The 24,232-nt window shown below is 62.4% G+C and overlaps 2 protein-coding genes across 11 annotated transcripts in view; one reads left to right on the forward strand and one right to left on the reverse strand.

Annotated features, from left to right (window-relative positions):
* The first annotated feature begins 439 nt into the window (after positions 1-439).
* On the forward strand, positions 440-18,418 carry LYL1 (LYL1 basic helix-loop-helix family member). 4 transcript variants are annotated; one of them, XR_006740592.1, is made up of 5 exons: positions 440-793; positions 1,921-2,272; positions 2,353-2,444; positions 3,345-4,041; positions 17,155-18,418. XR_006740592.1 is itself a non-coding variant. In XM_045576080.1 (5 exons), exons 2-5 carry the CDS (start codon positions 1,941-1,943, stop codon positions 17,158-17,160), a joined length of 843 nt encoding a protein of 280 aa, XP_045432036.1. In that variant the 5' UTR covers positions 800-1,069; positions 1,921-1,940; the 3' UTR covers positions 17,161-18,417. The 4 variants fall into 4 exon arrangements, 2 of the variants coding, with proteins under 2 accessions (XP_045432036.1, XP_036278729.1); XR_006740591.1 differs by lacking the exon at positions 440-793 and adding an exon at positions 800-1,069 and having other exon boundaries at positions 17,155-18,416; XM_045576080.1 differs by lacking the exon at positions 440-793 and adding an exon at positions 800-1,069 and having other exon boundaries at positions 3,345-3,757; positions 17,155-18,417.
* Positions 5,855-24,232, reverse strand: part of NFIX (nuclear factor I X) — a 94,304-nt gene continuing 75,926 nt past the window's right edge. For 4 of the 7 annotated variants that reach the window (XM_045576077.1, XM_036422825.2, XM_036422826.2 and 1 more), the window contains 5 exons: positions 22,992-23,114; positions 20,852-21,027; positions 15,308-15,455; positions 13,214-13,305; positions 5,855-8,574 (listed from right to left, as the gene is read on the reverse strand). In XM_045576077.1, the coding sequence (XP_045432033.1) occupies positions 8,560-8,574; positions 13,214-13,305; positions 15,308-15,455; positions 20,852-21,027; positions 22,992-23,114 (554 nt within the window). In that variant the 3' untranslated portion in view covers positions 5,855-8,559. The remainder of the gene's footprint in view (positions 8,575-13,213; positions 13,306-15,307; positions 15,456-20,851; positions 21,028-22,991; positions 23,115-24,232) is intronic. The other 3 variants (XM_036422823.2, XM_045576078.1, XM_045576076.1) reach the window with 3 other exon arrangements.

Below are 24,232 nucleotides of genomic sequence, written 5' to 3' on the forward strand. Positions count from 1 at the left end.
ACCCTTCCTGAGGCTCCACCCGGGACGTTCGCCCAACACCTCTTCATCACCATTCACCCTGAAGTGGCCGGGCTCTGGGATGAGGGCAGGGACCACCAAATGGGCTATGCTATCTATCCTAGGACCTGGAGGAAGAGGATGGTGGGGACTTGCTGGGACGGCTTCTGGAAGGTCCTAGCAATATAGGAAATCTCCCCCAGCTGTAGTCCTTCCTTCCTGTCACCTTGCTGGGCCTGGAAATGTGGAGTGGACAGCACAGGGGGACCGGGACAACACCCCAGGCTGGACACCCAAGATCAGAGTGTCAGAGCTGCCCTGTGCCATGCCTGCTCCAGGGCGGGGGTGGCAGAGGCTGGGAGGGGCTCTGTGAAAAGAGGAACCAGGCAGGGGGAGGAGAGAAGGGGCCGCAGTCACGAGTCCCGGCAGGGCCGGAAGGGGCTCTCCACCCCCAGCTGCAGGGACACAGCTGGGGTGTTCAATGCCACAGGCCAGAGCCGAGCAACACCGGAGACCGCTGCTTTCCTGCCTCAGTTTCCCCTCTGTGTGTAGCTGCACACCGGGCTGGTCCTCAGAGGGCCAGGGCCCTTCCAGCGACTGAGAGGACGGAAGGTGAAGCCCTGAGGAGGGGTCACCGCTAGTCCTGCCCACTGGCCTGGGGCGGGGCGAGAGGCCGATCCTGGAGCTCCCCGCCCGCCGGTTTCCTCCGGGGTCAGCCTGGCTCCTTATCAGTCTCCGCCAGGCGGCCAGGCCCTTATCTGCGCCGGCCCAGCATCCTCCAGCCACTGCGCCAGGGGTAAGAGGGAGGAAACCGGTCAGAGGGGGGGAGACGGGGGGCGGGGACAGGGCGGGGCGGCCCCTGAGCCGCTCACTTTTCCTCGAGGGACCCATGCTGCTGCCACCACCAAGGCCCCACGGCCCTTGAGAGCCCAGACAGAGTGGCTGGCTGCCTGGGGTGGAGCGGACAGGCTGGAGGGAGCAGGGCTGGGGAGCCCGGCCTGAAGCTGGAGCCATATTCCTGCCCTGACCGTCAGAGCCAGGGGACTCAGCAGGCAGCGGGACCAGCACTGGGGTAAGAGCGAGCAGCCTGAAGGCGGGGAATTCCCAACCCACCTGCATTCATTCATTCGTTCCCGCCTTCATTCATTCATCTGTAGGAACCAACTAAGGCCAGGCCAGCTTCCCCAGGGCCCAGTTGGGGAAGACAGGGAAGAGGGGCCGGGTGTCCCCAGTGTTGCTGGAACGCTGCAGGCCATGGGCCAAGAGTGAGCAGGGCTATTTAAACAGGGCGTAAAGAGGTGGATGCTGATGGGGGGGGGGGGCAAGTAGGGGGTCACCAGGGCCAGAGGAAGATTGAGGCATGACAGGAGGTACTGGGCAGTGCCAGCATTTGGTGTCATAGTGTCAGCAACGGGGGCTGCAGGATTAGTGAGGGGGACATTTTCAGTGTGGGTGTGGGGTCACGAGAGATTATAGAAGACTCGGGGTCCGGCAGGGAGGCGATGGGAAGAGCCTCGGGGTCCTAGATGAGGACCACCGGGTGGGCCCGGGCAGGAGGCGGGAGGTCAGGGAAAGGTCAGAGTCGATCATGTAGGGATTCCAAGGACACTGTGTCAGTGAAGGGTGCAGGGGTCAGATCTAAGGGTCTCAGGGTCCATCGTGGACACCCTGCCTTGCCCCGGAGGAAGGGAATTTGCTCATGCCCTCATGGGTCACAAACGGCTCAGAGACGACACTGCTGGGGTCATCGCTGCACAGCATCTCAGTGGGCATCTCTTGCGCTGGCATCAGACCCTCCTCCCATGCCCTGGTCGTTCCTGGGCCTCCTCCCTCCCACCATCCCCTCCATTTGAGGGCTCTGTTGGGCTAAGGGTGTGTGTGGACTCTGATTCCTCCTCCCACCGGCTTCCTTCCCTCCCACAGGTGAGCACCCCCTCGGGTCCATGTGCCCGCCCCAAGCCCAGGCTGAGGGGGCCCCCACCATGACGGAGAAGGCTGAGACGGTGTGTGCCCCCAGCCCAGTGCCTGCACCCCTGCCCAAGCCTGCCTCACCTGGGCCCCCAAAGGCAGAGGAGGTGGGCCACCAAGGCGACTCACCCCCCAGGCTGCCCCCTGGCGTCCCGGTGATCAGCTTGGGCCACACCAGGCCCCCAGGGGCGGCCATGGCCACCACAGAGCAGAGTGCCCTTCGGCCCCCACTGCTGCAATTCTCCGCCCTGGGCAGTGCCCCAACCCCCCTGGCCCTGCATTACCATCCTCACCCCTTCCTCAACAGGTTAGTGGGGGGCGGGGCCTGGGGGAATCGGGGCTAGGGTCCTTGCCCACAGGGCATTAGTGACCCATGAACCCTTACAGCCTCTACATTGGGCCGGCAGGACCTTTTAGCATCTTCCCGAGCAGCCGGCTGAAGCGGAGGCCGAGCCACTGTGAGCTGGAGCTGGCGGAGGGTGAGTGTTAGTGTGTCTGCATGGGTCCCCATCTGTCCCGGACCTTTCCGCGGGGAGAAGTGCTGCCCACGCACAGACGCACACAGAACAGCCCACCGGGTGCCGTACTCATGTAATACTCATGTGCAAAACCACAGTCACAGCCAGTCCCACACAACCCGTCACCCAAACAAACTGCGAGGTCCTGGCTCAGGGGCCACAAAATGACAGCTCCTCTCAGATGCACAGCCACCCAGGAAGCAGCCACGTGACAACCATCATGCAAGAGACAGCTAGGGGACCACAACCACCACACACACACACACACACACACACAGGACACAGACAACCACAGACACTTAGGACTGCGGCCACCCAAGAATCAGCCACACCACCACAGCCATGCATGACACAGCCACACGGCAACCATCACACACAGCCACAGCCGTTTAGACAGACCACAAGTCACACAACCACTGCGAACACAGACAGGACCACAATCACAATAAGAGTCCTTCTCAGACCCACGAGCACCCCCGGGGCCACACACACACAGGGACACACTCAGAATGAAGACTACAGGGACAGCTCCCCCCACTGGCAGCCACAAGGAAAAACATCCGCTGGGGACTCAGCCACTGACATGAAGGTGCAGCCAGAGGCTTAGAGGGCACAGCTGCGTGCAGCCCCGTCTGTCCTTGTCTAGAGGGTGGGGGTGGAGGCGGGGGTGGGGGTGGGGGGTGGGCAGGGTTGCTAACCAGCAGGGGTGCCACACGTGGTGGATCCCACACGCACATCCCTTGCGTGGAGAAAGCCCCAGCTCACCTCCTGTGTGGAAGTCCCCACTAGCGTGCTGGGCGCCCGAAATGAGGGCAGGAGGGGGCGCCCCCTCGGTGCCAACCCCTCCCCTCCTGCCCGCAGGGCAACAGCCCCAGAAGGTGGCCCGCCGTGTGTTCACCAACAGTCGCGAGCGCTGGCGGCAGCAGAACGTGAACGGCGCCTTCGCGGAGCTCAGGAAGCTGCTGCCCACGCACCCGCCCGACCGGAAGCTGAGCAAGAACGAGGTGCTCCGCCTGGCCATGAAGTACATCGGCTTCCTGGTGCGGCTGCTGCGGGACCAGGCGGCCGCGCTGGCCGCGGGCTCGGCCCCGCCCGGGCCCCGGACACGGCCGGCGCAGCACCGAGGCCCGGAGGACGGCGCCCGCCGCGGGCCTTGCCACCCGGCCGAGGCGGTGGGGCATTTGCAGCCCGCAGCCCCGGCCTGCCCCGGCGGCGGCAGCCCCATCGGGGCGGCCCGCCCCATCAAGACGGAACAAGCGGCTGTGAGCCCGGAGGTGCGGTGACCTCCATGGCCTCTGCGCCCGCGAAGGGCCTGGGGACTCAGCCCCGGGCCGTCGAGGAAGGGGCGGACCACGCACTGCGCGTATTTTGGAGCGAAGGCCCTCCCCCCCCAGAGGGGAAGGAGGACATACCCTCCAGGGGGAAGGGCAGGGGGTCTGGAAGGGCGGGCGACCATCGCCCCCAGGAGCCCTGCAGACCCTCTTGTCCACCCACCGCCCGCTGGACGTTGCCTTGGTCCGGAACATCAACATGGCAGAGCGGCCGTCGGACCTAAGTGGTGCCTGTTCTTTTTTCTTTTTTTTTCTTTTTCTTTCCTGGTTGGGGGCTCAACGGAGAGGCGGGGAGGGGCGGGGAGGCTGCCTCTTCTCGCCGGCGCCCCCTGCTGGAGACTCAGGGATACAACACCTCGACGGCGCCGGCCGCGCGCCGGGTGCGGGGACCGAGGCGCAGAGTCCACCCCACTCACCCGCCCAGGACCCGCCCGCCTGCACGACCGCGTCAGCGAAGGCTCAGGCGTTCTTGCTTTTGTTTTTCTTTATTTCTTTATTTCACATACACATTAGCCATTCAATGGAGAAGCCGGAGAGAGTCAGGCAAAGATGGTATAACAGAAGCGCAGTGACGGGGGGCGGGGCGGGCGGGGCGGGGCGGAGAGGGGACAGACGGGCTGGCTGCCTACTTGCATTCCGCTAGGACACTGAAAACCCAGAAAACAAAACAGACAGTAAACTACCCTTGTTTCTTATGTATCTCAGTGCAGAGACGGGGGGGAGGGGAGGGCGGAGAGGGGGAGACCAGGCTGCAGGAGGAGGCGGAGGCGGAGAGGGGGACGGGGACGCTAAGGGGAAGCACACCAAATCCATTAGTACTATATATAGAGATACTCGTATATGCTGCGTTTCTTAGCCTAAGAAGAAACTTGTTTGACGGGACGGGCGGCCTCTGCGGTCCGCGATGCTGGTGCTGGTCGGGCGCACGGATCTCCCGAGGGGAGGGGCCGCCGAAGCGGGGCTGGCCCGGGCTGGCTTGCGGGGGGGGGGGGGGGGGGGGGAAGGACAGGGGGGCGCCCCAAAGGTGGGTGGTGGTGGGGGAGCAGAGGCGGGGCTAGGGTGCCCCTCGGGCTCTCGATTGGGCTGGGGGGCGAAAGTTCTCGTGATTCTTTTATTGCTCCTTTTATTTTTCTCCTCTCGTGTGTGTGTGTGTGTGTGTGTGTGTGTGTGTGTCGGGGGGGGTGTGTCCGTTCAGCACGGTGGTCGGGGTGGGGCAGTGGTGCGTCGTCGGAGCCACCCGGCCCCTCTGGGACCCAGAGCGCGGCGTCCGCTCCGCCAGCACGGGGGTGAGAACAAGGCACTAGGTCGGCCGGCCGGCGCGGGTGTGTAAGGCAGTTGACGGGGTGTCAGGGCTGGTGGAGGGGTGGGGTGGGGGGGGACTGTGTGCGGGCCGTGTGCGTGCGCAGGCCTGGGCGAACCGACCTGCCCGCTTGGCGGGTCCTGTCCTGGAGCGTCGAGCCTCTCCCGTGCTCCCCGGAGGGAGGGTGACGGGGTGGGGGTCCGGGTGCGGGGCGGGGGGAGTGATGTCGAGTTGGGGGCGCCGGGGAGGGAACGACCAACTTGCTGGGCGCGCTCCTGGGTATGCTGGTGAGGGTCAAGTTGGCGTCTGGCTCAAAGAAGGGCGCTCAGGGCGGAGAGGGAGCGAGGGAGGGAGGGGACCTTTGTTCGTTGGCATTGACCTCTGCGGGGTAAGGGCTGGGGCCCCCCGCCGCGCCCCAGCACCGGGAGGGGGAGGAGCCGAGGGGGGGGCGCTGGGCCCCCCGAGGAGGAGGAGGAGGCGCCCGGGGAGACCCGCGGCCAGAGCAGCCCGCCGCGGGGCGCGCGCCGCCGTCCCGTTCCGTTAAACTCAACAAAGAAGGGATATGCGTGTTCCTAACGAGTGCAGGGTACTTAACTGATCATAAACTTATGTATAATAGTTTGTGGGTCTTTAAAAACGTACTTTATACTGTAAGAAGCACCAGGGTTTTATGTTGAATTATCTTAAAAATATTTTTTTTCCTCTCGTCCTTTTCCTTTGAGATCTTGTGATTTTTTTTAAAATCAGGTGTTTTTATTTTGTAAATTCTGAAATGTGAACGTTTCCTTCAGCCCTCCCACCGAAACTGAGAACGAACGACGAAAACCAAAAAACCCCAGATCATCCTTGTCAACGCAGGAAAACGACTTAAAAAAAGAAAACGAAAAAAAAAATTAATAAAACCTGAAACGAACAAAAATAAAAAAGAAAGAAGAAAAAAAAAGGAAAAACACTCAGCGTTCGTTATCCCCGCAAAGGGCGGGGCAGGCCCGTTTCTTTTAGCGTCCCCAGAGCCGCGGGGACCTTACAACAAAAATAGAACTTTTCTTAACAATCTCTTAACATACAAAGATAGGAAAACTCTCTGATGCATTGCACTTGGTTCAATGAAAAAAAAAAAAGTTCATTTCCCCCATATATATTTTTGTGGGTTTTTTTTTTTTTTTCTTCTCGTTTTTTCTCTTCTAACACGTCCCCACCTCTCCTGGGGCCCTCGACGCCTCTCGCCTGAGCCTCACAGCGACACTTGGGGGGACGGAGCGAACCCCGCCCCGGCCTGGGCCCCGGCAGCCCCGCGGGCGCCGCCGTCCCGGCCCAGCTGGCCCGCAGCTTCCGACCTCGCCGGGCGGGCGCCCCGCACACCCCGCGCCCCCGCGCCCGCCCGCGGCCCGATTGTCTCCTCCGAGGGCGCGTGCGGCAGGGCAGGGGTCCCTCCCGCTCCCCTCTCAGCTCTGACCCTGTTTAGCCAACCAAACTGAAAAATCATTGCACTTTGACCGCGCGTCACGCCCGGCCCACCCGGCCCCCCACCCACGCCCTGCTCCCCGTGACCCCCGCCCCCAGGCTCCCGTGGGGTCCCCGGGCCCCCCAGCTTCTCAGTCCCCGTCCTCCCCTGGGCTGCAAGCGCATAGGGGTGGGAGGGGAGGGAGGGCCTTTGCTCAACTTCCAACAAAAGCTACCCCGAGGGCTAGCGAGCTACCTTGTGGCTTCCAGCTGGGGAGGAGGCGCCGCCCGCCGGCCCCCCGCAGCCCCAGGTGAGGCCCTCTTCCCCCCTCCCAGCCGGCCCCCGCGTCTCCTCCCTTCCCTCGCCTGCTCTGCCCCAGCCTCACACACTAGATTCACAATAAATAAAACCCAGAACCCACCCCTGCGTGCAATGTTGGGCTGATTGACTTTCAGAGGATCCTGACCTGTGCTTTGTGTTTTCATACAATTTAAGAAAGAGAAGAGAGAGAGAGAGGCACAAGGACTTAGAAGGGGCCCAAGGAGGGGAGATGTGGGGAGGAGGGAGTAAGGCACAGAAAGACAAGCCAGAGGGGCCGAGTCACACCCCTGGACGGGGCTGGGCGTGCCCCTGCTCCCCTGCCTCCCAGGGCCGCTTCGGAGGACCCTCTGCCCAGTCCCCGACCTTCCCTTGGGGGAGGAGGGGACTTGGGGGGGGGGGCTACTTCCTGTGGTGTGTGACCAAATTGTTCCCAAGTTGCTTCAGTGGAGGAGGAGTTCCCGATCGCAACAGCAGAAGACCCAAACGATGAATGCCCCACCCCGAAATAAAGAGGAAAGACATTACAGCTGAAATCCAGAGAGAAGGGGCCACAAGGGAGGGGTGTGGGGAAAGGGGCGGGGGAGAGAATGCTCCAAAACGCTTTTAAAAGAGGACGATGACACCCAACACCCTCCAGAGGGCAGGAAGGGGCCGGCGGGACGCCTACCTAGCGCAGGTGGCGGCTCAGGCGAGGGCAGCCGCGGCCGCCCTTCCTCCTCGCTCCGCTCCTGGTCCCTTTCTGCTCCGCTCTCCGCCCGGCCACGGCAGGGCTGTCTGCGTGAGGGGCAGGGGCAGGGACCGCTGGGGCGGCACAAGGGCACCTGCATGCGGGCTGAGGTGTGGGGGCGACTCGGGGCCCATCTCCCCTCACTGGGGCGGCGGCAGAGGGCCACCTCCCGGGCCTGCCTGTGGAGAGAGGGGGCAGGGGGCCTGTCCCACCCGGGGACTGGACCTTGGAGAGCATTCTGACTCCTTACTGTACAGAGGGGTGTGGGGTGCTGGGACACCCTCCATTCTGGGGGCATGAAAGGAGCTCCAGGAGGCGCCCCCTGTTTGGGGGTGGGGACATCTAGCCTAAGGGTGGGACTGGGGGACTCCGGGGCCACCCTGCCTCACCCCGTCCGGAGCAGGCCGCGAGGGAGGACTGGGTGGGATCTGGAGGGGACGTGCCCTCTGGATCCGCACCCCTCATCCTGACAAGCTAGTCCTCTGAGCTCCCTAGGGGCGCTCTGACCCCCAGCTGAGGGTGGGGTTCCCCCAGGAAGGACAAGGGTGGGGGACAGGCCCCTTCGGACGGTGCTGGTTGGTTGGTCTGGGGATGAAGATCCTTCCCCAGAAGGCCAGGATGGGCTGGGGGAGGAAGGAAGTTCTGCTGCATCCTTTCTTTCTGTCCTCTGCCAGGCAGAGTCCGCTTTGCATGTTGCTTTCTGCTTGGCTGCTGGCGCACAGCTCCGCCGAGGCCTCCTCCGAGGGCTCTCAGAGCCCTGGGGTGCTGCGGGGGGCCTCGGGGTCCCTGGGCTGGAGGAGAGAGGGGCTGAGTGGCTGACGACGTTTACTTTTTGCTTTTCGGTGGGGCTGGGCTGGGCTGGGGGATTTTTTTTTTTCCGCGTCTCAAAATTTCTTCTCCCCCTGTTTGAGGAACCTCTTCTTTTCATTTTGTCATTTCTTTTGTCGATCTTATCAGAGGAACCAGGACTGAAGTGGGACAAAAAAAGAGGCGACATTGAGAACAGCTGGGGCAGGGCCCTGCTCCCTCCCACCTGGCCCTGTGGCTGCAGGTGGCGGCCGAGGCCCCCGGAGGGGCCGGCTCCCGCGGAGCCAAGGACACTTACACCGCACTGAGCTACATCCCATTCTGTCGGTGCGTCCCTCCTGTGGGAATCCTGTCCCCCCCCAGACCCTGCCCCCTAGCGCTAGAGTCCAGCTGGCCTTCCCGTGGGCATCGTGCCCAGCGGGTAGGACCCCCGTGGCTGGCGCTGGCACAAGCGCAGACCTGGGATCTGGCCATGTTTCCAATTGTTTAAGTTTTTGTGTGGGTCCTGGAGGGTGGGGAGGATGCCAGGCTGGAGCTTTTGTTCCCAGAGGGATTCGAGGGGGGGGTGGGGTTGGTGGCCTAGCTTCTTGCTGAGTTTTCTTTCTGTCTCTTTAGACTTAAAAGCAAAAATTCCCATCTGCACACCCGAGCCAAGGTCCCACAGACTGAAAGGCTGGTAAGGGGGGGGGGGTACCACATGGCTGCAGCCCCTAATGATGGTAGCCCGCCCCCAAAGAGAGGGGCCTGGTAGGACCCCCCCCCCCCCAATTCTCTAGCCTTAAGGCAGCAATTTTCAGCCGGTGTGCCACTAGAATTTTTAGTCAGGGGCACTGGCCTTTGTCTCCCCCTCCCCTTTCTTTTTTTTTATTATAAAATATTTTTATGTATTTATTTTTTTATAAAATATTTTAATCTACAAAATATACATTTGTAATAGCTTTCAACTATAACTAATAACAGTGCTTTTTTTTTTCTTTAGTCTGTCCATTTAAAAAATAATGACAGCCACCACAGCAATAGTAGTCAATGGGAATGAACCAAAATTATGCCTATATTTTTTGGTCAGATTGGTGTGCCGCAGAATGTGAGCAATGCTTGTGTGAGCCATGAGATGACAAAGGCTGGAAATTGCTGCCTGCTCTAGCCAGTGTGGCTCAGTTAGTGGAGCGTTGTCCTGTACCCCAAAAGTCAGAGAGGGTTTGACTCCTGGTCAGGACACAAGCGCGGATTGCATGGTGTGTATGGGAGGCAACCAATTGATGTTTCTCCCTCCCCCCCTCTTTTCCTGCTCTCCCTAAAATCAGTAAGAATATACCCTTGGGTGAGAATTAAAACGAACAAAAAAACAAAACAAAAAGAAAATTGCTGCCTAGGGCAACAGCACTAAGGACTCAGGCTCCCTCGGGCAGATGTCCCTTCTCTTAGGATGCCAGCAGGGGGCGCTGCCTTCCCACAAATGGGCCTTGGTGGCCACTTTGCACAAAACATCCCCAGGGTGGACACCCCTTCCCCCTTCCCCAGCATGGGTGCCTGGCATTTTCCTTCACCAAAGGCTCTGGCCCACCTCATGGCCACGGGGTAGGGCCGGGGGCATTCTGTGGTCCACAGTAACTGGGGGTGCCTGGTGGTACCCTTGGTGCAAAATGGAGGTCCCTGACCATGCATCTCAGGGCCTCTCCCAGGCTCTGGGTCACAGACTGAGATCTCCAGGCGCCCAGGAGACCTAACCACAGAGCACACATCGGGCCTCAGTTGTCCTGACCTTGCTCCAACCCCACACAGAAGCCAGGGGAGAGAGGGCGGCTGACGGCCCAAGGGGGCAGCTCAGAGTTGATGCTCCTGATGGCTACATGTGGGTGGCGTGCTCACCCTGCCTGGGGCAAGGCTGCCAGCGTCACGGCCAGGGCCTGGGCGAGCTACTCGGCCAACTTTTCAAAAGGAGCCAGAAATCCAGACAGAATTTCACGTGAAAATGCCAATATTTAAAGCACTTGCAGGCTGTCGTCCACTGTGAGGCGGAGACATCGGGCTTTAAAGTTAGAAAAGGCCTCCAAGGTCACCCAGAACTCCCTTCGACAGTGGGAATGTTCTCTACGTGTCTATCCATTTCAGTGGCCACCGGCGACGTCTAAGCCCTTGAAAGGTGGCTAGTGTGACGGAAGGATGAAATGTTTCTCTGGTTATTTACGTTTAAGCGGCCACGCGTGCCCACGGCTGTCTCGTTGGGGAGGGCAGCTGGAGGGCAGCTGGAACAGCGGGGGCTGGGGTTGTCACAGGGACTGGGATGCTACTGGTGTGGACTGGGCGGGCAGAGTGGCTACACGTCCTGCCACGTGCTGGACACCACGCACAGGGGAGGCCTGCCCGGAGTCCAGCCCTTCTACTGACTGAAGGCCGAAGGAGGCTCCGGGTGGGTGTTGGGACGGGGGGGGGGGAGGCTGGCAAGTTGTGGGGGACCCGAAGCACCCCCAGCATGGGCAGCCGGGGCACGGGGGCGGGGTCAGCCGCCAGCTCCTGGACTTCCTGTCCTGGCCTTTGGAGAAACTGCCTGGGTACCCCCTCCCCCCCACCTTGGTGGGCTCTGGGACCCTCTTTCCAAAGAGAGGCTGCCCTGGAGCCCTACACCACTGCCCCAGCTGTGAGCCTACCCCTCCCCGTCCCTGAGGAGGACAGGAGGTTTTGGGGACAACCAGGTCCCTTCCAGACCAAGCCAGACCCCAAGTTCGACCCGCTGGGGTCTCCCGAGCTGCACAGCAGGGGGGGGGCAGCCACCAGTGCTCAGACGTGGGGACTCGCTCAGAGGAGGAGGACCCCAGTTCCAGGCTTGGAGTCACGGCCAAAGGCGGCCCCGGGAATGGGGATCTGCTGCCAAGTGCAGAGTGGCTTTTCTGCTCACCCCTCCCTGCTTCCTGAGCCAGGTCCAAAATTGATTAAAACTAAGTAAAAAAGCGCTGCCCAGGGAATGACAAAATTGCTAAAATTCTCTTTTCTTCCCTCGCTCTATTGTTCTCTCTCCATCTGGTGCTCCAGAGATCGGCTAAAGTCACCGGTTACTGTGGAAACCGACCCCCGCAGTACCCCCGGTGCCCACCCGCTGCAGCCCGCTCGCCCCCAGGCCCAAGGGCTCCTGGCTAGGCTTGTCCAGCTCTGGTCCCCCTGCTGCAGCCTCCTCAGCCACCGCCGTGCCCACCTGCCTGCCCCCTGCCAAGGCCCAGGCCCCTTTTGGGAACAACGGGGAGGAAAACTTGCCTCATACTCTGACTTGGCCCCACCGTCCAAGCAGAGTGAGCAGAGAAAGTGCAGAAGGGAAAGCACACGGAGGCGGAAATGGGGTGAGCAGGGGAGGGCTGGAGGCTGTGGTCCGGGAGAGCAGGAAAGCACGAAAGCAAGCAGGGAACAGCCAGAGCTGCAGGCAGCCGGCTGGCGGCAGGAGGGAGGGGAGGAGGGAGGGCGGGCGCGCTGGAGTCCTGCCGCCTGGTGCCAGCCCCGAGCTGGGAGGGCGGCCGCAGAGGTCCCTTCCTCTGGCACCCCCTCCCGCCCTCTGCCACAGGGCTCTCCCGGGCTCCCTGGCACAGAGCTGGAGGGGGCTGGCTCCAGCCCCTGCTCGGAGCCATTGTTTTTCTTCTCAACACCCCCAAGTTCAAGTTCATCTGGGTGTTACATCATGTCTGGTTGCTCTTGGAAACCAGACGGGTCAGACGTGACTCTGGGGAAAGGGGGTGGGAAGCTGGAGGGGGCTGAAGTTCCCCTCCCCGCCCCGCCTCGCCACTAGGGAGCTCTGAAGTTTGCAGTTTGACAAAGTTTTTGGCTGTTGCGTCTTTGTGTGTGTGTGTTGTTGTTGTTTTCTCTTCCGAGGGAGGGAAAGGAAAAGGGAAAAAACAAAACCTCAAAACCGCACATACAAAACCTCTATCCCACCAACTTTCTCTGGACGCAGGCCTCGGGGCGGAGGGCGCAGGAGCCGAGGAGGCGGCCAGGGCTGTGGGCGAGGTGGCCGTCCCCAGGGCCGGAGCCTCCTGGGCCCCGAGCTCACAGGGTGGCATTTCCTGAGGAGGGCGCTCTCTGTGCCCCAGGGGCCCCTGGAGACTATCCCCAGCCTCTTGGGGACAGGCATGGGAAAGGCGCGACACGTGTGTGTGTGTGTGTGTGTGTGTGTGTGTGTGTGCTCGCGCCTGTGCAAAGCAGTGTTGGGGTGCCCAGCAGGAGGGTTGGGGTGGTTGGATGTTTCCTTGTGAGAACTGGAGACAGATGGGAGCAGGGTTGGGGGGGAGCTGGGGGGCTCCAGAAGCTTGGTCACCCTTCTAACAGGGCTCAAGGGGAGTTGGGGGAGGGGCCTCCCGGGCACAGCGGGCCTTGCCCTGCCCTTGGTGCCAGCGTCTCTGGGCATGTGGCCCACCAGGCCAGCTCGGTCCCTCCTCAGCCCACCCAGAGCCAGGGGAGCGGGGAGGGCAGGGGAGCAGGGCTTCCCGCAGAGCAGGAGGAGAGCCACCGGGCAGTGCTGCCCCACCCTGATGGGGCCTGGGCTTCCGGCTCTGCTTCTCTCGGCCGGCCCAGCGCGCCTCGGGTCCTTGGCCACCTTCCTCGGGGCCCGAGGTTGTCAGAACTAATTATCCAATTAGCCCGTTAGCCAGGGGGCCTGGGAGCGGCCGGGGAGGCGGGTTCAGCCGGGCGTGCAGAAGCCTGGATCCTCCAGCCCTGCCCCAGAGGAACCCCAAGACCCTGGCCTCGTCCCTGACACCACGATGCCCCACCCGCCTGCGCCCCCCAGCCCCGCCCCCGATGCCCGTCCCCCACTCCTACCTGAGACTGCTGTGGGATGTTCAGAAAGTTGCCGTCCCGGGGTCCGATGCTGACAAACCGGTTGGCAGAGGAGGCGCCTGTCGTTGCGAATGCTGCGGGGAGCAGGGGAGAGAGGGGAAAACCCCGTGAGGCCTGGGGGCCCCCTGGGCACTGCCCTGGTGGGGCTGCTGAGAGAGGGAGACGCTGGGTGAGACCGTGCTGCCCAGCGATGGCTGGCAGCGGGAAGGACCGGCCAGAGGGGCCCCTTCATCCTCTTACCAGGAACACACAGTCCCCCACCCTGGCCTCTGCCTGGGCCCGGCATCCTCCTTCCTGGCCAGGGGTGTGGAGGGGCCCTGGGGGCTCCGGCTGAGGTCCCACAGACCCAGTCCTCTCCCCCAGCCAGGCTCCGAGCAAGGCCGGGGCAACCCTCCTCTCCAGGCACCCGAAGGGGTGACCTCGCTCTCCCACTGGCCCTCTCAGGCCTGGAGAGAAGGGAGGTGGGGGGGGGGGTCCCGGCGGACTGGCCCCGCCCTACTTGGGGAAGGCTGTTCTCAGTTGGGTGTGACTCCACTTCCTACCCTGGACGGTCCCCAGGACTGGGCCGATGGTCCAGGGAGCTCGGAGGGGCCCAGGGGAGGGCTGGGCCAGACGGGCGGGCATGGAGAGGGAGGGAGGAGCTGGCTGCCGGCTAGGGCCGGGCATGACGGACCCAGGCCTGGCAGGCCTTCTCTTCCTCTGGTGGACCCGCCAGGTGCTGTGGTCCCGGTTCCCCAGGGTCTGAAACAGGCCCAGGCACAAGAGGAAGAGGAGGCTGGAGGCCCGGGCGGAGCCCGAGGGCCCGATGAGCCCAAAACTCTTCCCAGGAGCAGCTCTGTAAGCTCCTAGGGGGAGAGGAGGGGCCCTGCCCCCCCAGGAAGGAGGTTACCCCCACAGGGGATCATGAGGGTCACAGGCTGCCTGGGGACCCCCCCACCCCCTGCCCTGCACCACACCCACCCCAGGGACCCCATGCTCACCAGCTTCTGTCCAGAAGTGCCACCCTGTAGCCTGGTCCCCTCTCCCACCCGGCCCACCTCCAATGACCATGACCATGACCATGACTCGATGTTTTATGGCGGATGCAGATGGGAAGATGGCGTGAAGAGGATGGAGAAGGGGGGAAGAACTCAAACCATGGGAGAGAAGGTGAGACAGAGAGCGCAAGACGGAGAAAAGTGGTGAGATGGGCCACCCCTCCCGCCCGGACGTCCTGCAGCCTGCCAGCCCCCAGGGCGCCCGAAGCGCTGCCCGCGCCCGCCCGCCTGCCCGCCCGGAGACGGCACGCCGCCCACCCCGCCTCTCTGTCCCTCACGTCGGGTCTACCTCGGGCCTCCCAGCTCAGAGTTTTCTCTTCCCTTGGACAAAAGTTGTCATTGGTTTAAAAAAAAAAGAGAGAGAGAGAGAAAGAGAAAGAGATGAAGTAAACCAAGGTCCAGAGCCCTCCCTTGTCCTGGAATATCCAACCTGGGGAGGGGAGAAGGAGGGGGGAGGGGGAAATAAAGAGGAGGAGCAACGAGAAACCAAACGTGAGACTGAAGGGAGGGTGGGGCGGGCCAGCTGCACCTTTTCGAGGCCTGGATGGAGGGGAGGGGGCGAGGCAAAAAGGGATGGTGGTGGCGTCGCCTTGTGGTCACATTACGTTTTCTTGGCGTGTGTGTGGGGGGGCACGACAAAACAAAACAACAACAACAACAAAAATCAAAAAACAAAACACGAAAAACGAAAAACGAAAAATACAGCAATCAGGCATGAAGATGGCATGGCTGCGCCTCCCGGTCCCTTCCCGCCCTGGCCAGCACCCCCGCCTGCGCCCCACGGTGCACCCCCTCCCGCCCCCAGGAGCCTGGGCCAGGGGCCAGGGCCGGGAGCAGCGGGCGGGGGGCTCGTGGGGTGCCGGCGGGTGCGCCTGAGGCCTGGGTGGCCGTGGGGGGGGGGGGTCGGCTTTGGGAGGCTCCGAGGCCTGCTGGGCGGGGGGACTCGGTGGCGGGCAGGGCGTGGGGGGCTTGTCTGTTTGCAGTGGAGGCTGTTTGGACGGGCTGGGGCGCTGTGGTTTCCGTTTCATCGTCCACTTACAAGGTGATGGAGGAGTCAAGGCGGCGCCGTCTGGGGCAGTGCTGGTGGATTTGGAATCAGGCATAGGAAGGGGCACAGGTCTGGCCACTGGAGGCGGCGGCGGTAGCAAAAATGACCCCGGGACTTTGCCCTGGCCGCTACCGTTGGGCTGCGAACAACATAAATAGAGTGACGCATGAAGGCACATCACACACAGACACACGCTCCCCTGCGCGGCCGCGCCAGCTTGGAACGGGGTCCTTCCTCTCCTCCGGGGCCGGGGGCGGGTGAGGGCGGGAGGCCTCGGTGCGGTCTCTCAGGCGTCTCTCTCTCTCTCTCTCTCTCTCTGGTTTGTTTATTTTTATTTGTCATTTATTTTCCGTGGTCCTCTTCTGAGGTGGCGGGAGGAGGAAGGGGGGTGTCCGGCGGGTGGTTTGTTATTTCTCAGGGGATGTGTTTCCGGTACCAGAACATGCCGCCTAGCCACAGAGCAGCTGCACCTACGCTCCCACACTCCTGAAGACCTTCTCCTAGGACAGGAAAGATGCATCTGCTTTCCCCCCACTCGTGTCTCCCCAAAACACACGCGAGTCCCTCACTCTGGGGGAGCAAACAGTGCTGAGGAGCCATCCTCCATCCCACGTCATGGCCTGGGGGGTGCTGGGCCCTGGGGGGCTTGCCCTTGGCTCCAGCGCCAGAGGACGGCGGGAGCTGGTCCCTGTGCTACGGAGGAGCCTGGGAGGAAAACCCATTGCTGCCATTCGCTCCTGCGGGGTTCCTCTCGCGGACTCGCTCATACAACGCTCTCAGAAACCCGCTGCCAGGCCGCCAGATCCGTTCCTCGTCCTCCGTTCCCTCTTGGACCTCAAACTCCTGTGCGGCCTTGCGTGCCTCAGCCTTGGAGCGCCCAAGGACCTAGGCGCCACTGGGGAGGCAAAGGTCCCTGCTTCTGCCAAAACCCGTTTGGCTCAGTGGATAGAGCGTCGGCCTGCAGACTGAAAGGTCCCAGGTTTGATTCCGGTCAAGGGCATGTACCTTGATTGCGGGCACATCCCCAGTAGGGATTGTGCAAGAGGCGGCTGATCGATGATTCGCTTTCATCGATGTTTCTAACTCTCTATCCCTCTCTCTTCCTCTCTGTAAAAAATCAATAAAATATAAAAAAAAAAAAAAAAAAAAAAAGTCCCTGCTTCTTATAGGCACAGCTTCCCCTCTCAATTGGGACAAAGCTCTGCCCTCCCAGCCAGCCAGGTGTGAGGATGTGGGAACTTTCTGTGCTCCTCTTTCAGCGGGTGGGCGGCCCCTGCGGGCCCACCCCATGGATGTCTCCAGACAGTCTTTCTGTCATCACTGGTTCTGCCCGGACCAGGACAATGAGCCTTGCAAAGGGTCTCCCCTCAGCCGACGATGCTCATCAGCCCAGCGCCCTGGGCGCCTCGCTCTGTACCAGGAGTTTTACTCAGATCGTGTTCAGTCCGCCAGGGGACCTGTGAGGCGGCAGTTCTCAAACGGGGGCAGTTCTGCTCCCCGGCGCCCCTGGCCGTGTCTGTAGACACTGCGGTGAGCACAGCTTCCGGGGGATGCTACCAGCCGCTGGGGGTGGAGGCAGGGAGTGCTGCTCAGCACCCTGTGATGCCTGGGATGCTCCCCAGGACGAGGGCTCATCGGTCCAAACTCCAAATGTGGTCAGTGCTGCAGGCAGGGGGAACCCTGCTGCAAGGAAGCTCGCCTCCCCCTTTCACAGCTTTGGGGAGGGGAGGGGGACAAGGCTCTGTGCAGCTGAGTGGCTGAGGCCGTCACTGGGCTGTGACTGGTGAGGCCTGAGGTTCCCAGCGTGTCTGTCTGACCCTGTGGGTTTTCTCCTGCAGGCTTAACGAGCCTCTTCCCCAGAGCCATGGTGCTCAGACTTTCCCTGTCTCCTGAAACTGTCCGTGGCTCTGACTGCCTCTGACATACAACAGGATCTCCCCAGTTGGGATTCCAGGACCCCGGGTGGAGACGCTCCCAGCACTGGCGCCCTGACAGACCCTCCGCTCACATACACCCCACTGCAGACCGCCTGGGGCTTCTAGGCGCAGCCGAACAACTGGGCTGCACACCTGCTCACGGCAGGACCCTCTGTTGAGAGCGCCTTTTCCTACACCCGTCAAGGCCTGCTCATAACACACTGTCTCCCACGTGGGGAGCAGCCAGGTTCCCTGAGCCACCATCCGCCTCTCTGCTCTGTTGCTCCAGGCTGCTCTTGACCTCCCCTGGGACCTTGCACTCAAGACTGCCTGCCACCCAGGCTCCTCGGCGAGCCACCGAGGCCACCTCTGTGTGGCTCAGGCCTGCAGCACTCCAGTCCCACCGACTGAGCTGAATCAACAGTCCCCCCTGCTGCACATGGAAACCCACAGGCCCACGCTGACTCGGGCAGGCCACACCCCCTGAACTCTGGCCGATCTGCCCACCATCCTTCACCTCCACGTGGTCCCCTGGACTCGATTCTTCTTACCCACTCAGAGGACCCTGACAAGAGCAAGCCGTGGCTGCTGGTCCTGGGCTGGAGACCCTCTGTGTCACGTGTCCTTTCAGAAACGGTCCCTTCAGTTCCAGACACGGGCCAGGGGGCTCTCCGGCTCTGCAGGGCTGATGCTGAGACAGGAGCAGCATCTGTCTTCCCTCCTGCCCCCGGCCTACCTGGTTCCTGCCTCGCTTTTCCACCCGGGCAGGACACGCCTCACGTCACCGCCTCCCTGCTGCTCCCTAGGCCACCCTGAGCCCGGGCCTGGGGAAATGGACGCTTTTGAGGCAGCACTTGCTCCCAGGGTGGCCTCTGCCTCCTTCTAGTCCCCAGAGCCGGTTTATACCCAGGAGGGTCTAAAACACGAATCCCACCCAGGAAAGCTAATCCCAGCGTGATATGGCTGAACACCAAAGCCTGCCGATGCACAACATCCGGTTTCTAGAAGCAGCTTCCAACCAGGCTAGGAGGTCTCTGCTCGGGTTGGGTTATAAGCTGCAGTTTTTAAAATCTCAAGATCTTGTGACCTGCAGCAGCACCCTACGACCTCATGAAGAGCTATCAGCGCAACCCGGCTGGCGTGGCTCAGCGGCTGAGCGTGAACCTAAACCCCAGGAGGTCACGATTCCATTCTCAGACAGGGTTGCAGGCTCCACCCCCAGTGTGGGGCGTGCAGGGGGCAGCCAATCAATGATTCTCTCTCATCATTGGCACTCCTCTCTCTCTCTCCCTCTCCCTTCCTCTCTGATCTAAAAGAGCTAGAAGTGCATGCTAGTGACAGAGGAAGACGACGGCTTGCCTGGCTGCTCCAGCATTGCTGGTGGAAGCTGAGCTGGACCCAGGCCTCCCGCCCCTCACTGAGCCCTGGGCCCTCTCCACTGCATTGTCTCTTCTCTCTGCCAGAAAAAACAGCTAGCGAGGCTCTTTCTTTCCGATCTGTGCATCTCCTCTGAGCGGTGTCTCCGTTTGGGCCTTGGCCTTGACGGATGTGGTTCTTCTCAGTTGGGGCCTTACCCCGGGGACCGAAGCTAAGCCACGGGGGGCACCTGGCACCCGTTCTGCAGATCGTCTCTACGCTTTTTGCACGCACACATTTTCCTGTAAAGATGACCTGCAACTTCGAACTCTCACGGAAACGAGGAATGTACTCCTCTGGGCTCCGGGTCAGTGGTTCTCAGAGTGGTCCTCTGACCAGAAGCAGCAGCAGCAGCTGAGAACTTGGGGGAGAAACGCAGATTCTCAGGCCCACCCAGCCCGGCCGAATCGGAATCAGGTGAGAGCCAGCCACCTGTGTGTCTGCCAGGCCTCCGGGGGGACGCCCTGCATGCTGACTTCTCCTCTGGAGGTGGCCACGGAGCAGGCGAGCTGCCTGTGTGGCCACCCCCTGCCGCTATGTCAGCTGCAGAGCCTGGGCCTCCGGCTCTCTCCTCCCCCACAGCATGGGGCTGTCTCTGGCCTGCTCTCCAAGGCCGGCCCGGCCACCTGCGGCAGGCTCACTGGAGCAGGAGACACCCCCTCGTCCCCTGGACACCACAGGCCACAAGAACCCAGCGGGGCCAACCCCCGGCCGAGCTAGCCGCCCTGTCTAACCAGGGAAGCGGTTTGCCCGTCTGTCGCGTTTTTTCCGTGGTCTATTCAGAGAAAGCATCTGCCTTGAGAGGAGAACCTTCTAGGCAAAATGAGACCTTCATCTTGAGCAGTCAAGTCAAGGGAGAGGGTCAGGTCCCCACCGCCAGGATGCCCAGGGGAGGGACGAGCTCTCTGGGCTAACTGGTCGCCCAGGCTGGTCTCACTGATTCCCAGCCCAGCTGTCCCTGCAGGTGAGAAGGCAGGCAAGGCGGGTGGAGGGAACACGCCACACCCCACCCGTCCCAAAGGGCCTGGTACATGGGGCTGGCAGTCCCCAAGACTCTGCCGGCATCTCTGGAGAAAGTGTGGTCGCTGTTGGGGGGGTCACATTCACGTTTCCCTGAACGCCCCTAAAGTGGACAGAGCTTGTCCAGAGAGGCGGGCAAGGCTCTGAGTGGGCTAAGGAGCTGCAGAGCCAGGAAGAGAAACCCTGCAGGGGCCCAGGGGGGGGGAAAGGAGCTGGAAAGCAGAAGGAGAGCAGGAGGGAGGGAAGACGGAGTGAGGAGCCCCCCCATCCATCGTACACCCGCACTTTGCCAATGTCCCTGCTGTGTGGGCACCTGATGGGGCTGCCCCTGCTCTCCCTGGGCATGGTCTGGCGTGGGCCTGGCAGAGGGCCCATCGTGGGCCTCCCCTCCTGACCTCTCCCAGGGGGCCTCAGGCCGGGCCGGCTGGGGGACAGGAGCTGGGCCTTCTTGCCATGCAGCACGCCGCTGGGGCTCCAGAACCTTCCCAGAGGTGGAGAGACCGCCGTGTCCCGACCCAGCGTGGTCTCCCAGGGACCAGGTGAGGACCCCTGTCCCACTGGAGGGCTGTCTTGGAATCATTCCTCTCCCGGGGGACCCCGAATGTCTGCTTGTCAGTGGCCTGGGTCCCGGAGCTCCCTGACAGAGAACAGCAGTGCCCCCGGCCCCCCAGAGCGCCACGGAGAGCCAGGGTCTCCCTGGAACCCCCCCCCCCCCCGTTAACAGTCCTGCCAACGGGGGTCTCTGGGGCAGCCCCCGTGGCCACAGAGGCGGCTCCGCACCCCACCATGCCCAGGACAGCCTCCTGGCCAACCCCGAATGCCGAGAGTGCCACGGGGGGGGGGGGGATCCTGACCTAGAAAACCCCTGCAGCCCCGAGGTGTGAGGAGGGCGGGACCCGGTCTGGGTCGAACAGCTCGCGGGCGCACTCCTGGGGGCACAGAGACTGAAGAGAGGGCAAGGAGCCCGAGCAAGGTGCGCCCTGCTGCGGCCCCCCACCCCCCGGACGGTGATGGAGAGGCCCTGGCCCCGCGGACGCCGACCAGCACACTACGGCGTCCGCGGCGGGCGCTCCGCTGCTCCCGCCCGGCGGGCTCGGCTCGCGGGCCCTCTCCCTGTGATCCTGACACAGACGGACAGACGTAGAGATGAGCTGTGGTGGGGCTCCCGGGCCTCTGGACTCACCTGTCCGGTGGCCTGGCCCGAGCCGTCTGAGCACACAAACTGCACAAACTCCTTCAGCGAGTCCTGCCCGTGGTGGTGGTGGTAGCGGATGGTCGGGTGCGTGAAGTACGGGCTCGACTGCTGGATGATGGATGTGGAGGGGAAGTGCAACGCTGACGCTGTGGCCCGAGGGCTCCCTGCATGCACGTGGGCGGGAAGAAAAGGGCATCAGGGCGGAGAAGAGGAGGGCGATGGCTGGGCAGGGCGCCGAGGAAGAGGGACCAGGGCGAGGAGAGTGAGGGTCTGGCCTCTGGCGTGGAAGTTGAGACAGCGCACACAGAAACACCCCTCAGCAATCAAGGTAAATAACACTTTAATGCAATATTAAAAAAAAAAAAATCCAATTGGCAAACGTAGGCTTGCACACCCACCAGCTGCTTGTCTTTACAAATAAAGTTTGATGGGGACCAGGGCCAGGGGTAAGGGGAGGCAAATGAGGCAGGACCATGCAAGGATAGCATCAGATCCATCCTTTCTTTAAAATGTTTTTATTTGCTCTTTGTTTTCGTGATCGTTTTATTTATTATTTATTTTTTTTTTTAAAGAATATTGCATTAGCTCTAGCTGGTTTGGCTCAGTGGATCGAGATTTGGCCCGCGGACTAAAGGGTCCAGGGTTCGATTCCAATCAAGGCATGTGCTGGGGCTTCAGGCTCGATCCCCAGTGTGGGGCATGCAGGAGGCAGCTGATCACTGACTCTCTCTCCTCATTGATATGCCTCTCTCTCTCCCTCCACCTTCCTCTCTGAAATCAATAAAAATAGATTTAAAAAAGAACACATCGCATTAAAACATCGTTTATCCTGACGATCAGAGGTTGGGTGCCCCCTCACAGTGTGCACCAGGGCGAGGTCCTGGGCTAGGACAGGAGCCTGGATGAGGAGGAGGAGACAGACACGACCCCGGCTCCCTGCAGGACACAACGTGCACAGCCCTCTCCTGGGTGTGAGCAGGTGTGCGCCTGGCCGCGGCCGCCTCGGCCACGTCCTGGTGTGCTCAGCCCCATCACGCTTGCACATGCGTCCTCGCACACCCACAACTTCCACCCCGGCCCAGGCCCCAGCTCTCCCCAGCCGGCCCTCTCCCTCCCGCCTGTTTCCAATCAGCCCGCTCTCGCTCTTGGTTTCATTAGGGGCTGAGGAAACTTGGCTTCTCTCTGGAGTTCATAAAAGCTGAGCGGAGCTGGGCTCCCTGCCCCCACCGAGGCCGCCACGCCCTGCCCCGGTGCAGGCTGCCTCTGGGCTCCGGGCCAGGAGGCCCCGCCGAGGAAGCCGGGAGGGTAAACCTCGCCGTTCCTTCTCTGTGTCCTAGAGAAGGGCCCGGGAGAGGGTGGGCGGACGCGGGGCTGTGTCCAGAAAAAGTTCAAGCCTCTTTCTGCCAGATGGGTGCCGAGGTGGGGGTAGGAACAAGAGCGGGAAGAAGCAGATGAGGGGGTGGGGAGGGCTCGGCTCCCACAGCTTCCTGCCTGATTCCATCCCCTGGGGAACAGGGAGGTGTTCTCCCTGCCAAACACCTTCTCCTGAGAACAGCCCCGGCGCCACGAGTGATCCCTGGGCTCCCGAGTGCCCTTTCGATCTGCGGCCCGGGCCCACCCGGGTCCGTGCGGGGAGACCGGACCTCCGGCCAGGAGCCGGGAGAGCAGCGGAGAGGAGGGCAGAGGGAGAAGCTGAGCTTTCCCAGCCACAGCTGGCGAGAGGAGAGAAGACCCAGGCAGGCCTGAGGGCAACGCAGGCCAGTGTACACATCCACGCACACCCCCCCCCCCCAAGCACACGGGACGCACCCATGTGCACACGTGCACTCCGTGCATGCATACACACAAGCACAGGGCACACACACAAGCGTGTCCACACGTGCACACGGGGAGGGAGAAGCAATAGGAGAGTGCTTGGGAACAAGGGGAGGAGGCCACTGACCGGCTGGCTCTCCTGTCCGTGCTGCTGTGGAAGGAGGGCCCGTTCCCTCGCCCGCCCCGTCAGACCACAGCCCCTTAGAGAGCGTGGGGCCCTCGCTCGGACGGACCTGGCCCCTCCTCCTGGCCGGCTGCCCCGCCGTGCTCCGCCACCTCCCCGACAGCACCCCTCTGGGCCCTCGTGTCTCACCTGGTCTGACTCCAGCAAGCACAGGCAGCGGGTGGTGAGTGAAAGCCATGCGCGGGGAGCTGCCCTGAGAGGAGAGGGCACTGCAGAAGTCCAGCTTTCCTGACTTCTTTAGAGAAGCCGGGCCTGGGGGGAGGAATCAGCAACACAGGGCAGGTTTAGCTGGGCCAGGGCGGGAGCGGGGGAAGGCGGGAAGCCAGCAGCTCACTCCTCTCCTCAGCCCCCTCCTGGCTGCCCCTTCCCCCACCGTGCCCCCTCCTGCCACCTCTGCCCCAGCCGGCTGTTTCTCGGGCCCTGTGCACAGACCGGCCGGCACCGGGCGCTCCTGACAGGAGAGGACAATGAGGAGGCACTGGGGTGTGCTGGGCAGGGCGTCCATCTTGCCTCCTGACAAGCAGATGATGAGCTCAGGGGGCACCGATGAGAGGGTGGGATACAGGATCGGGGCGCCAGGAAGTCCCTGGGGCCAGAGCTGGCCAGGCAAGGACTGCCTCGGCCAGGGAACCTGAGGTTGGACTGCCTTTGGACGGGGCATTCGTTTTGCTGCCAGTGCCAGCGAGGGGGTGGCATTCAGCAGGAGGCAGGGCACAGAGGACGCCCCTCTAGGTGCTGCCAGCCAAGGTCACCTCGGTGCCCAGTGGGCACCACATCCAAATAACACTGTGACAAAGCATGGCCGGCCCCGGGGCCAGGTCCTCTGTGGGAGCTTGATTCTTCTCTGGGCTGGGCCTCAGCAGTGGTGCCCAGGCTGGGAGGGAGGGAGGGAGGGAGGGAGGAGGGGTAAGGTGGGGCTGGAGCAGATCTCCAGAGCTGCCATCTTTGATGCACAAATCAAGTCAGCTTGGGGTGGGGGGGAGAGTAGGGGGCTGCAGAACAGAGAAATAAGAGCCACTTTAACCGCAGAGGGAGGAGGCGGGGGAGGGCGAGCTCCCAGCCGCCAGAAGAGGTGTTATCTGGCAGCAGCTGTGTGCCACCTGATCGCTGGCACGGCGAGGGGGGGGAGCACCCCACCAGCTGTGCACAGCTGTCCCCTAGGCCACACAGTGCCTCCCCAGCTGTTCCCTGTCCCGCAGCTGGGCTGCTTAATTGGCGATTTGTCTCAGCACGGGGAGATAGCACCGGAAGCCAGGAGGAAAAGAGGGAGAGCGAGGAGGCGGGGTGCCGCAGCGGGACTGCGGGGAGGAGCGGAGATTCGGGCTCCACAGCAGACAGCCAAGAGAGGAGAGAGCGGGAGCTGGGGAGGA

The sequence above is a fragment of the Pipistrellus kuhlii genome, unplaced genomic scaffold, assembly GCF_014108245.1.
Source record: "Pipistrellus kuhlii isolate mPipKuh1 unplaced genomic scaffold, mPipKuh1.p scaffold_m20_p_73, whole genome shotgun sequence".
Taxonomy (NCBI): Eukaryota; Metazoa; Chordata; class Mammalia; order Chiroptera; family Vespertilionidae; genus Pipistrellus; species Pipistrellus kuhlii.

Excerpts from the sequence above, each read along its gene's own strand:
- LYL1 (XM_036422836.2), top strand. The coding sequence starts at position 1,941 with ATGTGCCCGCCCCAAGCCCAGGCTGAGGGGGCCCCCACCATGACGGAG. Across the intron at positions 2,273-2,352 it reads CCTCACCCCTTCCTCAACAG|CCTCTACATTGGGCCGGCAG; the intron begins GTTAGTGGGGGG and ends GAACCCTTACAG. Across the intron at positions 2,445-3,344 it reads TGAGCTGGAGCTGGCGGAGG|GGCAACAGCCCCAGAAGGTG; the intron begins GTGAGTGTTAGT and ends TCCTGCCCGCAG.